At 35.6% G+C, this 17,006-nt stretch overlaps 1 protein-coding gene across 2 annotated transcripts in view; it reads right to left on the bottom strand.

Moving 5' to 3' along the window:
- The window catches only part of ARHGEF12 (Rho guanine nucleotide exchange factor 12), a 130,451-nt gene extending 113,759 nt beyond the window's left edge, over positions 1–16,692 (bottom strand). For both annotated transcript variants that reach the window (XM_036221728.1, XM_036221729.1), the window contains exon 1: positions 15,474–16,692. In XM_036221728.1, coding sequence (XP_036077621.1) covers positions 15,474–15,505 — 32 coding nt within the window. In that variant the 5' untranslated portion in view covers positions 15,506–16,692. The remainder of the gene's footprint in view (positions 1–15,473) is intronic.
- Between the last annotated feature and the right edge of the window lie 314 nt (positions 16,693–17,006).

The raw sequence follows: 17,006 nt of genomic DNA, 5'->3' as shown, positions 1-17,006 counted from the left end.
CTAACTACATCTCCTCAAGACTGTATTCTATGTTATTAGAGACTTCATCTTATTCATCTATATATCTTTCTCTGGTTTCCAGCATATTTATTTAATAAATAATTTTTAAAAGGACTCTCTTCAGTTTTACTTGACTACTTTCTATCATTTAGCGATGTTAACTACATTCTACTTTCAACTTTTACCTCTTCATGAAGTTTCCTTTATCATGTACTCTCCTGGTACTCCTACCCTTTTTTGACCATTCTTTTGATTCTCTTTAACTGTTTCTCAATAGCATTTGAGAGCACTTCTGTTCTTCCCCCAAAATGCCACCTAAAATACTATACTAGCTATCCTTCTGGTGTAATCCCATTATTATTGAACTCACCTATTCAAATTATTTCCAACTATCATCTTAAACAAAATAGCACTAGCCATGACCTCACTCCTGTACATCCAGTTGTCTATTTGACACTGCACCTGAATATTCCAGAGGTATTTGTGGTGGGGCAGCCTCTAAAATAACCCCCAATGAATCTTGCCTCCTGGAATTCATGTCCTTGTATAGTTCCTCTCCCACTAAGTATGGTTAATCTGTGTAACTGACAGAATATTACGAAAATGACATTTTGACTTAAGTCAACTCATAAAAATTATTATGGCTTCCACGTTGCTCTCTATGATTACTTGCTCTGGGTAATGCCTGATGCCTCAAACATCCCTATGGAGAGGTCTACCTGGCAAGGAAGTGAAGCCTTCTACCAACAACCAGCACTCACTTGCCCAGCATGTGAGTGAGTCATTTTGGAAGTGGACCCATCAGCTCCAGTAAAGCTCTCAGATGACTAAAGCCCTTGCTTCAGTAGCAGACATCTTAACTATAACTTGTTAGAGACCTTGAACCACCCCGTTAAGTAGCTCCCAGGTTCCTGATCATAGTAAACTATAATGAGATGTTTAGCAGGACTGTCCAGTAGGACTTTCATCAATGATTAATATGTTCTATGTCCAATGTCCAATATAGTAGCCACTGGCTACTAAACACTTAAATGTAGTTGGTACGACTAAAGACCTGAGTTTTCCATTTTACTTCATTTTAACTAATTTAAATAGCCATGTGTCTTGCAGCTACCATATTGAATAGTGCAAGTTTATTTATTGTTTTGGAATAATCTATAGCACAGTTATAGATAACCAATACAGTACCTATTAAATCTGTCCCTGGCTACATTCCGCATTCTTCATCTTTCCTCTAAAGCTACCCAAACAGAAACAACAAAAATAAACCTTTATTATTCCCCATGTGAATATTCCCTGTAGTGAATGGTACCAACACTCAAGCCAGAAATGCCTTAACTTTCACCACCTTCCTTTTTCATACTACTGGTATTCTTAATATCTTGAGTAGCTCTATTTGTCTCTTCTATTTTAAATTGTTATAACAAACTGTATTGTTACTTCAGTTTAGGCCTTTATTGTTTTTCATCTAGATTACTGAAAAATGTCTCATTTGTTTCTCCGCTCCTAAAACTACTTCTTGAGACTAATCCATTACTTTACACTGCTACCAAATGATCTTTCTATAACACTAATCTTATTGCCACTCTAATTAAAGGCCTTCAGTATCTCCCCACCATCCAGAGGATGAAACCCAAACTCCTCAGAATGACATCAAAATAATCTGATGCCTCTTAATACCACAGCTTAGTAACTGCTGTGTCCATCATCAACCTCCATGCTCTAGTCATACTAAGCTATGTATAGATCCTAGGAAGCATGAGCTACTTCACCCCTGTGCCTTTATTCATATTGCTACTTCTACCTGAAATGTTCACCTGTCCAGTAACTATATCCAATCTTTCAGGATTCACTGGAAGTATTCATCTCCTCCATGATGCTGTTTCTAATCTATTCAGAAAGCATTGATTCTTCTCCTTTGAATCCTGTAAATTGCGCATTCAGCTGCCTATATGTCTGTCTCCCTCTATTAGACTAGAAGTTCCTAACAAGACAAAAACAGTCCCTTATTCAATGCTGACTATATTTGACAGTGACTATATTTGAGAGTACAATTTGGGAAGCCAGACAAACTCAGACTAAAACCCCAGTTTTTCCACTCAAGAGGCATGAACTGAAAATTTGTGAGCTTCTGTTTCTTCACCTGTAGCATGGAGATTATATAATAAAACCCATTACCTCAAAGGGTCACTGTGAGAACTAAGTAAAATAGTATGTATAAAATGTTACAGTGCTTACTACATATCTTTTACTCAATGAATGAACTCTGAATGGAGAGATTAATGGTTGGGTTACTACCCCCTAGGTAGGTAAGGAAAGGGGAGAAAGGTCAATATAGAAGGTATCATATTTGAAATAACTTTTGCTAGGCTACTCTAAAGAAAAATAATAAGTAATCCAGGAAGCCTATTGCGTATCTACTATGTGCTCAATCAGAAATAAATAAAAGGTTGAAGGAGAGCAGGGGTTCTAGATAGGGTCAGATAGGAGAGTTGAGAAGCCTGGTTATGACAATGAAGGCAAAGAATACATGCAAAAGGGTATGGGAGAGAAGAAGAAGTAAAAGGTAAGAGACAGAAAAACAAAAAAATTGAAAGTAGAATTCTTCCAAGCAATGACAAAATCGAAGATGTAGTCCTATTAATAGATAACTCCTGGATAAATAATATAAAATTGCAAATATTGGACATTGTTGATTAATGAAACAAAACAGACAATTTTTTAAATAACAAACTGGACCTTTTAGAAATAATAAAAGTTTGGCAGTTTACATGTTAATTTCATTTTACATTCTACCTTTTGCATTGAGTGCATAAGATAATGCAGCACTCATGAGAAGATTAGGCAAAACAAAAAATTACATTCCTATTAAAGTGTCCTGGGTGTTTCTTAGAACACAATTTAGAAACTGCTGCTGTAATTTACATTACAAGACAAAATAAAATAACCTTCTTTGGCTGAACCTTCTCATTTGAATTTTACACTTTCTATTTGTATTCGGATTCTAACTTCACAGCTACTCAAAACTGTGTGTCACAGCAAGTACAATGAATCAAGGGTCAAAAGACCTGTATTTTAAATCTGGTTCCAAAAATGTACAGCTGGGAAATACTGGACTACTCAGTAGGTGTCTTTGAATCTAAGTTTTTCCTCACCTGTAAAATAGGAATACCATCTGCCTTGTAGTGTTGTTGTAAAGCACCTAGAATGATGCTTAATAAACAGAAGCTGTTTATTATTGTTACTAAATAAGGAAACAGCTATATAGTAAATGCAAATGTAAATTACTACTAGTATCATACAAATATATGAAAGTGACAATAATTTGATTTGTTACATGTGACAAGACTGAAGTGAATTATACTGTTTGTGTGATGATAACCTTCTCGTTTTTAAATATGAAACTATAAGCATGGGCAAATTCCATAATGACTAGATTACTTACAGACTGTGAATTGGTTGTTCACCTCACTATTTTTTCCAATTGGACTTTTTAAATTCATCAACTCTCAAAGATAACAGAACATTCTGCAGACTAGTCATATCAATTATAGTAAACTTTTCAAGTTAGATAAGCAAAGGTTTCTTTATTGCTAATAGTGGGAGGGAGCAATACTAGCTAAAATGAGATATGGTAAATATTTACGCAAAATTAACAGACCTTTATCCCACAGGGAAGCTGCAAACATGGGAAAAAAGCAGCTTCCCAGAACTTAGCATAGCAGATGTAGATAGAGCTCCCTAAGGGCTATAAAGTCTCTGCATCCATAAGAATGCTTCAAAGGGCATTGCCTTTTTGCATGCTGCCTATTTGGAAGTCTTAAACCTAGTAAAATTCTCAAATTATAATTCTCTAGACTTTACCTAGAAACTCGTTATTCAATAAAAGATTTAGTTTGTGGGCTTTTTTAACCAACTATTTGTCTGCCTCTGTTGTAGATACTCTGAGGTTACTGAGAAAATAAAAGAAAACAATTTGTAGTTAAAAGGTTTAAGTTAAAAATAACACATTTAAATCTCTCTTAAGCAAATTTTCTTTCCAATGTTATGTCATAAAAAGTGGCTAGGCTAATAGATTCATGCCACAGAATTTCAGTAACAGAAAAAAAATCATTTACAAAGTAGAAATAAATAAAAGTAACGTTATATGGCTCAGAAGATGACTCTAGAGCTAAAATAAAAGAAATAATTACTCATTTAAGTGGTAGAAAATATAAACTAAATGATAAAGGGAAGATCACTATGATAGCAAGAAATCTTTAAAAAGAAAATATTATCTCCATTGCCACTTGACCAGACTCTAAGAAAAAACTTAAACTCAATTTACTTAAATCATTTATGCTTCAATCACCTATTAAAATCATTCATTTTTAACATTTTCTTCCTCTTACATACTCAGTATAACTATTTTTTGAGTCACTTATTTGTGTGCCTATAATACACACACACACACAAAAAAAAAAACCCCGCAAAATTTGTATTAGATGGGCCTTAAATTTAAAAGAACTTTAAAATGGTTATAATAAAAAATTATTTAAGAGCAACATATGTTAGGCTTCAAAAAAGTCCAATGTTTATAAATGTGCCTACATCTAAAGCAATGAATAAGAAACCAAATCACAATGTAGCCATTCTTTAAAGAAAATGAGGCAAAATATCTTGTGTCAGAAATCTGGAAAAGGGAATAGGTAAATTAATGATAAAGAGGAGAAAGAATAAACATAGTTATGAAATTATAATGTGAGGACAACACTTTAGTAGTGTTGTTGAAGACAAAATCTACTTTGAGTTTCATCCAACTGATTCAAAACATCAACTGACTAATCCAGATGAGCCAATCCTACTATAAATACATCACAGGCCTTAAACCAGTAGGCCAAAAGAAAATGGGCATTGGAGTCATAATCCCAACTCTTCTGTTTAGGAACTATGTGACCTTGAGCAAGTTAGTAAATGTCTTAAACCTTCATAGAATTCTGTTTTAAAATGGAGACAATAATATTTAACTTACACAGCTGATTTATAAAAAGATGATGCACAGAAAGTACCTAAGACAGTGTTAGCCCTTAAGAATGTACTCAGTAAATATAAATTTCTTTACAAATCCCAAATTTCTTTGTAAGATTAAATTTCACCTATTCCAAAATGTTCATTTTCACCACATTCACCTTGCCACCTTTCTGAAGTGCAAAATATTAAAGCAACAAGTCATTATGAATTAAGCACTGTCCCACTAATCAAACTACTATAGTTTCCAGAATTCTTCTCTGATCAAATCATCATTGTTTTATCACTGGATGCACAAACTGGGTTAATGAATTGCTGTTTTCAAAGATGTAGCTAATGAGTAAAGAGGCTCTTCTTCAAGTAGTAAAGCAATGCCTAATCAACGTGTGATTTCTTCTATTCAAAAGCAATGAACACCTAAAGTTTCTTAAATTTGAACTTATACCTTGTCCTTTTCATTTTATTAGGTAACTCATCAAAATATAATTTTTAAAAAAAGAAAAAAGAAAACTTAAAAGTATGACAGGAATATTATTTTTTTTAATTTGGAAAATAAGATCAATTTAATCATTAGCTATTATTTCATGTCCCCAACATACACATGACCTCTTACCTTAATCTTTAGCGCTAGTTAATAACTATCACTCTTATAGGTAAATTTCTTAATTCTTAAATATAAATCAGCAGGTAGCAAGAGCTCAAAATAACTGTGCCAAAGCAATGACCTACACAGAGCGGGCATTTAATATTTACTGAATAAATGAATAAACAAATGAACTAATGTTATAATGATTGAACTGGACAAATTCTGAGCGACTGAGGGCAGATTATAAAGTTGATTGCCAATCCTAAAAATCTTACCAATTCTGCAATCAGAGATGTTATTGTTTCGCAGTCTGAAATGAAATAACCATCTCCATTTTGTCTATTCTCCACTTCCAAATATATATTAATTCTAAAAACAGCCTATAATTTGAAATATAAAAGATAAGCAATATCACAACACAGAAAAAAAACAGTCACGGCAGCAAGTACATATGAATTCAATATATTTTACATGAAAGATCAAAGTTGTAGGAAAACCTAACTAATTTCTGAGATTTAAACAATAACAGCTTCTATAATTTACTGACCTCTTAAGTGCTAAGTATTTAATTAAATACATTCATTTAATCTTCATGACAATTGTGCAAAATATTTTTATTCCCATCTTTACAGATGAGAATACTAAACTGCTGTTCATAAAGATAAATTTGCCTATGGACTCTCAGTTAGTAAGTAGCAGAACAAGTCTGACACAACAAAACCCAGGCTCTTTTCTCTACATCATCCTCATTCAGTTCCCTTCTACTGTTCTTCTCTTACAAAGACTAAAAAATAAAAATATATAAAATTAAGAGCCAAAATAACTTTTTTTAAAAGCTACTTTTTATCTCTGACAGAGAGCATAGTCTCAAAGTAATTTTTGCAGGGGAGTATACATTTATATAATTACTAATATTTATCCATATAATATTTTACTTAATTCTTATTTTTGGAAACAATTGTACCTTGTATCCTATTAAGCAATAATTGTAATGTGAGATGGTTCTTTTTTACTATTCACATCCAAGCAACACACCTGATTTACCTTTAAACACTCAAGAATTCTGATGTGTAGGGCTTCTGGGTAAATACGTAACTAGAAACCACAAATGTTTCTCCAAATTGTGTAACTTACAAATGCAACTAAAATGCAACTAAAATACAAGTATATTATTCTGACAAAGGTATGACAAACTATTATCACTGAAGATGAATGTTTTTCAATCACGATACAACAGAACAATGAACAATAGCAAGTCGAAGTTATGCTCCTTGGGAAAAAAAAACTATTTACATTTTAAATAGACTATGTTGTCCCAAGCAAACTGCAGCCAAAATCAACTGAGTGCCAAGAAAAACTCAAATTAAATAAAAATGTTATTTAAAAGCCATAATAGCCATTTTTTCTACTGCAGTTACATGGATTCTGAAATAAGGTTAACGATACAACTTAAAGAAAACGAATACTATCTGGATGCCGAGAAAGACTACTTTAAGTGCCTTTATACAGCGAAAGAAGCCAGTAAGAAAACAAAATTAGACAGTACTATACTAAAATAAATTATTTTCATGTTATATGTAATAATATATTCATCAGCCTGTATAATACCTCTGATAACTTCATTTTCACTTGCTAATCTACAAACTGAAGGGATTATTCTGTTTAATTTGCTTCCTACTGTTGGTTACACGTAACAACCCCTCCTCAAAGAATGTCCTGTGAAACTGATGATCCTAGATTTACAATGTAATGCCTATCTATTACTCCCTATAACCATAGAAATGACAAGTAAACTTACTGTATTACATTGTATGCTAACAAAATCTGTGAAGTCCGGTCAAAATCTGTGAAGTCGGGCCTTAACCTGAGCAGTTGAAAGTGGCTTCAATTATTTCTAATCTAATATCTAATATTAGATGAGAGACTCATTTCCTTACTTTCATATCATCCTAAGGATCCCCTAAGGATTTCTCCGCACAACAAACAGAGCCTTTCTCTGTACAACAAACAGCATAAGTGTACACAGGATTTTCATAAATGATTTTGATGTTCTTCTCTGGAATAAACAACATCACAGACTGGGAACTCACCAAAAACTGAGAGCTTTTAAGGGCTGGGATTCCTTTCAAATGGCGTCATTACAACAGAGGCCTAGAGAGAAATGGAATCTCCTGCAAATCAAATCTGTTGCAATGGTTATTTTTTCCAGAGGCTAATTACCTGCTACACACACACACACACACACACACACACACACACACACACACACCACCCCCCCCACCCCCCCCCCCGTAGAAAAGGAGATGCTGGAAAAATAGATATTCTACAGTAAGCCTCTGCTAGAAATACTCAAAATGAAACAAAAAGTTTCTGGATATCAAAATTCTCAGGACACTCCATGAACATCCTCTCCTACTTGATATCTATCAGTCCACAGTGCCATTACTTCAAACTACTAAACAGTAAGAATTCACTAAAAGTTGTTATACTTTTGACTTTATCTTTCAGAGATAGTGAAATATTTGTGGGTAAAATTATAATATCCACAAACTGCTTCAAAATAATCCAGTGGAGGAGAGCAAGGAAATAGATGAACCAAGACTGTCCATGCACTGATAATTACTAAAGCTAATGATGGGAACACGGGGGTTCCTCATACTATTTATTCTCTGTGCTTTTGTATATGGTTGAAATATTCCGTTTAAAAAAAAAGTTTCACAGATTCAAAACAACCTATTTATCAAGCATTTATTGAGCACTTCCTATGGTATACTATATTATTGTTTTTAATTATTCACTCTCCTTTTTCCTTCCTTAAGAGAATTTTACAGCCTCACCCATTATCATGGGACTTGCAATGCCCCCTGTGATTAAATAACACTTGAATGGTTACATAAGTTCCATACAGTAAGACTTTACTACATGAACATTTACTTAAATTTGAGCAATATCTGAACATAGCAGTGCCTTGCAAATATGATTAGGAACACGTCTGTACTTTCCGGACTAGCATCTCAACACACTACAAATGTTAACCTTCACATCGCCTGAGAGGCAGATAGTGTACATTATAATCATCTACCTTCCACTACAAAATATTTAAATACTCCTTCAGCAGTACTTGCCCTGAGGCCTTGCCCAAACTGCCAATAAAACAGGAAATAAGCTGACAGTGCATGTGCCACCAACAATCTCCGAAAAGATCAGACCTTCACCCACAAGAACCACTTCCTATGAGTAAACCACAGAGACTATACAGGGCAAACCACAACATATCAGCTTGTGTCTGGAACACAAGCAGATAATTCATCTAAAATCTATGGAAAGATATGTCTAAGCGCCTTCACAAAATTTCCTACATGTTTTTAAGTATATTTTGTTGACTTCTTCAGGTGCCAATGAAGTCTCTAGTTTTTCAACAAGGGAATAATCTACATTTTCTAAATCCAAAGAAGACCTACAAAATCCTCTTTGATGTCATGAGTGAACCTAAAATTAGCATTTAAATATGACTGCAGTCTCAGAGTAATATCTTTAAATGACAATAGGCTTTATAAAAGAAAAAGAAAAAGAAAAAGAAAGGTATCCAGTAGCCAACTGTAAGCATTAACTAAATCAAGTTTTCTTATATATTTCTAATTTCTTCATGAATTGTTACTACAGTTCAAAGACAGGAAATCTGATTTTTCATTGGCCATTAGATTTTCATGTCTCAACACTGGAAAGCTACCCACGCCTGTCCAATAACTATGATCTTAAAAGCTGGGATTCAGAATTGAAATTAGTAAAAGATCCTGTTTTGGCATGATACTAAACTGTCAGCTACACTGGTAATACCAATACAATAAGGTAAACTTAGGGTATTAAAAGTCTATAACATATGCTTACGCAATTTAGGCAAAGCCTCCAACCTTCAGCACCATCATGTATTACCTCAGCAGAAGCAAAAAGCTGAAAATTATTCTAGGCATTAGCTTCATAGGCTTTTCTTAGAAGTTACAGTAGAAGCTAATGTAAGTTACAAGCTGTCTTACAAAGTAGTTTTGTATGTGGCTACCTTGGTACTCTAGATATTTCAAGTTGAAAAAAAGTAAAATGTAAAGTAAATTTGGCATGTTTCCAAAATTCTAAACTTTGAGGAAACAATCACTAGCAAAATACAGCAGTACGAAGACATCTAATTAAAAAATTTTAAACTAAGTAACAATGAAAAAGGTCTACTAATCAAGATTTCTACAATATATATTTTATAATAATTTAAATTTGCACTTTTTCCTTCTGTTTTCTCTTATTAGTAATAATTCTTGTTAATTCAGTGACAAGAAAGTAAACTAATTTCAATTTTAATAAGTATATTTTACTGGAATAACACTGCTAAGTATTGCAAGTCTATTTCTTTTCACTAAGAATAAGAATAACAAAATAATAAGGTAAAACTTAATAAACAAAAAAATGAAAGAAATGACACAACTTAAGGTAAAAACTGAAAAACCACAGCAAAAAAAAAAAGTAGCACTTCCAGATGTATCTCACCACACTGCAAAAGACATCTTACTTTAAAACTAAAATCGTATCGCTTCATTTATTCATTAGAGATAGTTTATCTTCACTTCTGATTGATTTTTGACTAAGGATGACTTCTAATGTTATTTATTTGCTACCTTATTGTCACATAATTGATAATAATTGTTATATTAGAGGCATTCATATTTGAAATAATCACTTTGTAAAGAAGCCTTTTTAAAATGAGTAATTGCTTAGTCAATTTGGTAATTATGCTATTTGTATAAATTTGTTTATTGTTTTGATTGTGACATCTCCCATATCCATTCTAAAAACGATCTAAAATAAAAGGAAATTAAAATGATCTCGAGAATCTATTTACCTGTAATTTGGAGCTATGCTTGGAGAAAAGTGAAGACCCTCTGAATTACAGTAAAATAAAACTTGAAACATGCTGTTCTAGAATAGGGGTAAGGTAAAATACAGAATATCACATTTTGCATTAGGAGAGCACTTTGGAAAAAGCTAAAAAATATATATTAAGAGTAACAGGTTGACTTTTAGATAACAATATCAACAGAAAACATAAAACTTGGTTAAGCAAAGAATAAAAGTTGAGAAGGGAAAGGGTGGTGAATACAACCATTTAGAGTCATAAACAGAAAATGGGGGGCGAGCATTATTTAGCCTGGTACAGCAAGTAACAACTTAAAAGAAAAGTTTGAGCTAAAGATCAGAAAAACTTCCCGACTACAAGATCTATCAGGTTGTTTATTCAGTTTCCTAAGGAAGTGATGAGTATCCATCCACTCTAAAGATACTTAAAATTAGAACGTATACGGTATTCCAGAGCATCCTGTAAGAGAAAACATCCCACTCTTACTTGGTCAGGTTGGAAAGTAGGACAGAAAAAATAATGTATATATAAAAACAATAATTTAAAGTGAAAAAGTGGGGACTTGAGAGCCAGCAAATCTAGATTTAAATCTTGAGTCTGTCCTTTCCAGTTTTATAATCTTGACTCAAACTATATGAGATGCCTAAAGAGTAAATGATGATCTGCCCTATGCTGAGTCGAAAACACTAAAAATGCTAAAGAATTATACTACCATAGGATATTAGTATATACATCAGAGTATTTTACTCAAAAAGAGACAAGATATTTATAATTTTACTCATTTTAAAATTTCAGTTTAAATGCCACTATTTCGAAGAGTCTTAATTATTAAAAGGGAAAAGAGCATGTCTTCAAATGAAACTTTAAAACTTATCAAAACCAAGTTTTAGCAGACAAGACCAAATAAAGTTAAGCTCCTGTTCCTGAAAATATGTTATGGTCAATTTCTAGGAGATAAGAAATCACATAAGAAACAATTCCAGTAACTGTCAGACAACCATGACATAAGAGTTTCTCCAATTAATTCTAAAAACAATTAAAATATCCTGCTATTTCTGTGACCCATATTAATGTGGTAGGAACTTCATATTCATTTCTGGATGTCTTTTAGAAGAAGCAACCACATCTGTTTATGTTAAGATTTTCCAACTATTTTCCCTGAAATCACAATGCTCCACAGAAAAATATGTAAAATCCACCATTTACGGGTTCCATCAATGTTTGCTTCAAATTTCATTTTTTAAACTGAAAATTCAAACTTATGTTTAAAAAAAAAAATCCTAATACCTTAACTCAACATTATATACTACATTTTAACAACTGGAAACCACCAATGTGTTAAGCAGTACTGCCAGGTTAACATATTTTTGCATTGATTCAAATAAAGCTCTGTTGTCATCTCATTGAATCAACATGAACATGTTATAAATGTGCCATTTATGAGGAAGATTATGGGTCTATATTTTTTTAAAAATTCACTTTACGCTGCACGTCTCTCATGTAAAACTAAACAAGTAAATGTACTAACAGTTCAGTATAAAATCCTATATGAATCAGGATTTTATACTGAACTGAAAGACTACGTAATTATGATCTTGATTCCAAACTTCAATTTTGTTATCAAATGACTGACTTTATAAATAAATATTATAAATAATTTCACCTTGCAGATGACTCAGGCAACCTTGAAAATAGCACACATACATAAGTTTTTGATTTTTAAAATCAAAAGCATTACATGGCAATGTTGGCAGAAATAGTATCAGGAATGAAATGCTAATTACTGAGTATATGCATATGAAGTCACAGTTTCCACCCTCACTTTTAAAGTTTACTTAAGTTAAACAAGCTTAAGCTGAACTCAGTGCTAAGAAAATGCCAATAGATCAAAAATCTTTGTTAATCTACAAATCAAAACAACAAAGATCCATTAAGTGCTAGACACGGTCCATATATTTCAAGAAAGACCCTATTACAAAATCCTACCTAGACTGTCCTTGAAAATTCATTGCACTAGAATCTAGCCTCAAATCATTCTTTAATTCTGCTGAAAATCACTTTCTTCTATTTCTCAGAAGAAATTCCAATTGCCATAGGTCCCTTAACTTCTCAGGAACAGAAGACAGGCTTCTAGGATCGGAATCAAAATATATTTTAGGATTGAATGAGGTAATCAGTGCAAACTAAAAAGCAGCAATTAGATATTTCTATCACTTTTTAAGTGCTGATTCTAATAGTTGAAAACTATAGTCTCCAGGTCTCACCAAAGTTACAAAGCAAGAGACTGGAAGGTATTCATAAACTGCTTAGATTTTTGTTTTTATGCTGTACATATATAATACATAAAAACTTTAGCTACCATAGTTTGGGTTTTAAATTGATGATTATGTCTTTAAAAAGGTGGTGGGAGGTTTCAGGAGTAGAAGATGAAGAGGAAGAAGAGTAAATGAATGTTAACTGCAAATAACATCAGGATATAACAGGGTTCTGAGTATCCAAAGTGAGGAATCAGAACCTAAACATAGGTAAACTGCATCCCAGCCCCAGCACTTCCTTAAAGTAAGAATTAAACATTCTTATCTCAGTCGGCCATGTGTCACTTGCCACAAACTACAAAACAACAACGCCCAAAACCAGCCAGTCTGATTTCAAGTAAGGATAGACAAACTCTGTAGTCAGAAGCACCACAATGAAAGGACTCTAACACAACTGGCCTCGTGGGTCTGCACACTCTACAAAACAAAGCCAGACCACATACAGTACTTCAAACTTGAAAGGATCTTTAAAAAGTTACACTGCCAACAGCTCTATAATCAGAAAGCTATACCTACAGTGCACTGGAGTTAGTGAGAAAAGAGGATGAGGTAGGCAGAGCTGAGAAGCTAAGAACTATTCTATACTCATAATTTTATTAAGGCATGCTGGCACAGCAATAATGCTCAACCAGTATTTCACTCCAATATACATTAAAATCAGAGACAATTGCTCTCCTAAAGAGCAAATGGATACCTTATATTTAAAAAATAAGATATGTTTAAAGAAAAAGTAATGGTCACATAAGAATAATTTTTGTATAAAAAAAATTCAGTAAATTTCTTTTAAAAAAAAACAAGTATCCATACTATCTCAGCAGAGCTTACTAAATTAAGTGGTTTTAAAGGGTTTTTTTTTAATGAACCAATTTGAGGATATTAATACTCAAACCAATCTACAGATTCATCTTAGAACCTTCATCTCTTCATCCTTTGGGCCTAGGCACAGTGATTGGCAAAGAACAGGCATTCTTTAATTGCATACTTACTGTATATTTATACCTCGTCGATGTTATAAAAAGGACACAAGTCCCAACATTTTGTTTCCAAGATAATGGAAAGAGGAAGAAAAGCTCTGAGAAGCAGAGGAAGAATGGTCATTACTTGGGAGGCTTGTAGGTGATTTTCATGTGGAGTGAGCTGGTGACCCTAAGTTCTGTTTCTACAAAATTAAACACCACTATTGTTACAATGAAAACTATCCACACATTAGTTCTAACAAGACTCTTATTTACAGGCTCAACAGAGTGGGAGAGAACTGAATGAACCAGGATAACAATTACCCACATACCCATAAATATGATTTCTCAAAAGCAAATTACCTTGAAAGGAAAAGGAATGAGGATAACTAGAAGCAGTCAAGATAAGCATTGCTGCTACTCATGTTGTGTATTCTCAAAAAGTTGAAAATTATTTCATTGAACACTAAAACAAAATTTTTAAATATACAAAGAATAAACATAGTTTAAATATTTGATGATATCTTTTAGGTAAACATTCACGTGACACTGGAAAGAATCAACAGGAAGAGGAAGTTCTGTTTCTGGAGTAGCTGTTATGGTATGATAATGGAATATGGCCCTTTTTTAAAAACAACAAATAAGTCTTACAATTAGGTGAAACTTATTAGGAAATTCAAGTATTTTCTGCAGGAGCAGTATTGTTGCACTTTTCATCAAAGTGCTTTCTTTGGCCTCCTAATTCAGTTATTTGATCTTTTTTTTTAATGATGTAATAATCTGAAGGTTGATTAAAAAAACAAGTTGAAATCCAGGACAAGAATACAATGTCATAATTAAACTGAGAAATAAAATGTAGTAAAAGAATTAATATGCTCTTAGCGCTTAATCTCATACTCATAGGAATACCTATTAAGAGTAAAAAAAAACTCCACTTAAACCACAAATAGTCTAGCTCAATTCACTGAACACTACCAGGCAACACAGATGTTACATAAAGGACTCACAGAACTCAACAAATCCACCTGCCATGCTTGTACTACATAATTTGCTTAGGGTTTGTATTCCTTAAATGCAAATACTTCTGGACGATTAAATACTAAAAATGCAATAATTAAAATCAAGTCCCATAATTTTCTTTCTTTTTTTTTTAAGTTCCTTGATATTGCCTCTAACAGGAGCCTGTGATTTACTGGTAACGTCAAAATTCTGATAAGTTATTAGATAATAAACACTATGCAGGTCAATATTTAAAATAGATCATGTTCATAAATCATCATGCAGCAGTCTCAGAATGAAGTTCACAAATATAAATTCCTAGGGTCTAGAAACTACAGGACAGGAGGAAAACTGCTGATGCACCTATTATACCCAGCCAATTCTGAGCACTGACCTTCACAAAAACGACCTTACTCTGGTTCCAAAACACTAAAGAATCCTAATGCACACTATGGACAGAAAACCCCACCATGGTTTTACCTACCCCTTCTCTGAGAATTCGGAGCTAAGTTTCTCTCCATAAAAACTGCATTTCCAAATTCAATCAACAAAGTAAATTGGCAGCAATCCTAGACTAATCGCAGAGCTCCGAAACAACCTCCTCTCCTATGCCTGTCTATTTCACTAGTCAAAAGATAACCACATACTCTCCTGCTAGATCAGCCACATCCCAGGAGGGTAAGCGCATGGGGAGCTAGCTTCATACATACCTGTCGGTGATAGTAGACTGTGTGCCACTCATTGGGGCCTTTGGCGAGAGGTCCTCTTTTTATCCGACTTGCATTTTACAGTAACACCTCCACCCTACCCCCCACAGCTCTGGAATCAGGCCCGACTCCGAAAGGGACGAAAAATTCAACTCAAAACTCCATTCAGTCATCTAGAACGTCCGACTGGAAGAGTCAAGGAAGGGAGGTGTGGGTTGGAGCAAAACGAGTTATTCCCCAAAAACAAACAGAGAAAGCCTTCCAGAAGTCAAGTTCTAGAGTTAGAGAGCAACCCTGGAGAAGGCACGAGGAGAAAACTTCGTCACGGAGGGAAGTCGGAGAGCCGTAGGGAAGGAGATCCAGGAATCAGCTCCGGGATGGGTGTCGGCTCTTCCTGCTTAGTGTCAGGGGCCTGCGAGTCCCCGCTCCCGCAGAGCCGAGCCCTTTCGTCTTGGCTCCCTTATCTGGGGCTCCCGGCAGCTCGTTGCCGCAGCCTCGGCCGCGTCTCGCGCAGTCCCGCGCCAGACTCTAGCGGCTCCATGTCCCGGGCCGGGGGACCCCTCTAGTCTTCCTCGCTGCCCCCACCAAGCTCTGGGCGCTGGGACAGAAGGGGATGTCGGAGGCAGGGAGTCCCGCAGCCAGAAGTGACAAGAACCTGGCTCTCAGCGCTGCGGACTGCTCGCCATTCCGCGGAGGGCCAAACTCTTCCGCACTCTGCAAAGGCGGTGGCAGCGGCGGCTCCTCCCCGTCAAGCCGGTAGGCGGTGATTCCCGCGAGAGGCGGGAGGTTCCCGTCCGGCCGGGCCTGGAAACGCCAGCCCCGGAGGCTGGCAGCAGCGGTGAATCCGCAGCAGGGTCGGCTCACTAGGTCTCGGGACCCTCCCGGGAGCGCGCGCGGCGGTCAGAGGACGCTGCCAGCGACGGCGGCGGAACGGGTGAGGAAAGCGACAATCGGCGGCGCGCGCACGGGTTCCGGTTCCGGTTCTATCTTAGCCGCTGCCACCTCGAGCTCGCTTGTCCCCTCCCCCTCCGACTGTTTTGGTCTCCCCCACTTGGATTTCGGAAGGTCGCCTCATCCAGGATCCCTCCGCCGTCTGGGCCTCCGCGCGTGCGGCTTGCCCCGCGGTCCCTCTCCCACCGTTTCGCTCCGCTAGCGCCCCGGTTCGCGCGACCCAGCCGCAGTTGCACGCCCCTCCTGCGCGGACGCCTCTGTCGGAGTTTTGTTTGTGGGAGCGGAAAAGTAGTTCTGGGAGGCGCCTGGAGGCGGGAATCGTCCGACGTGGGAGCCCCACCCACCAACTCACCGTCGCCCCCTGGGCCCCGGGAATGCCGGAAATCTGTACTTTGGAATCGAACCAAAGACTGCTATAGCCCTCCCCTATAATACCGAGAATTTCAGGATGAGAGGCTCTTTGGAAATTACCTGCCCCTTATCCTAGAAACTTGTATGTCTTAAGTGACTATTTTGTTCTTACTTCCTTTGTTATTATAACACATATAGACAGCTTTTGACCGATGGAAGCGACCTCTATTCAGA

This window comes from Rousettus aegyptiacus, unplaced genomic scaffold (genome assembly GCF_014176215.1).
Source record: "Rousettus aegyptiacus isolate mRouAeg1 unplaced genomic scaffold, mRouAeg1.p scaffold_m13_p_5, whole genome shotgun sequence".
NCBI classification, from domain to species: Eukaryota; Metazoa; Chordata; class Mammalia; order Chiroptera; family Pteropodidae; genus Rousettus; species Rousettus aegyptiacus.
The sequence above is the reverse complement of the archived record's forward strand: the minus strand, read 5'-3'. Positions and strand labels throughout refer to the sequence as shown.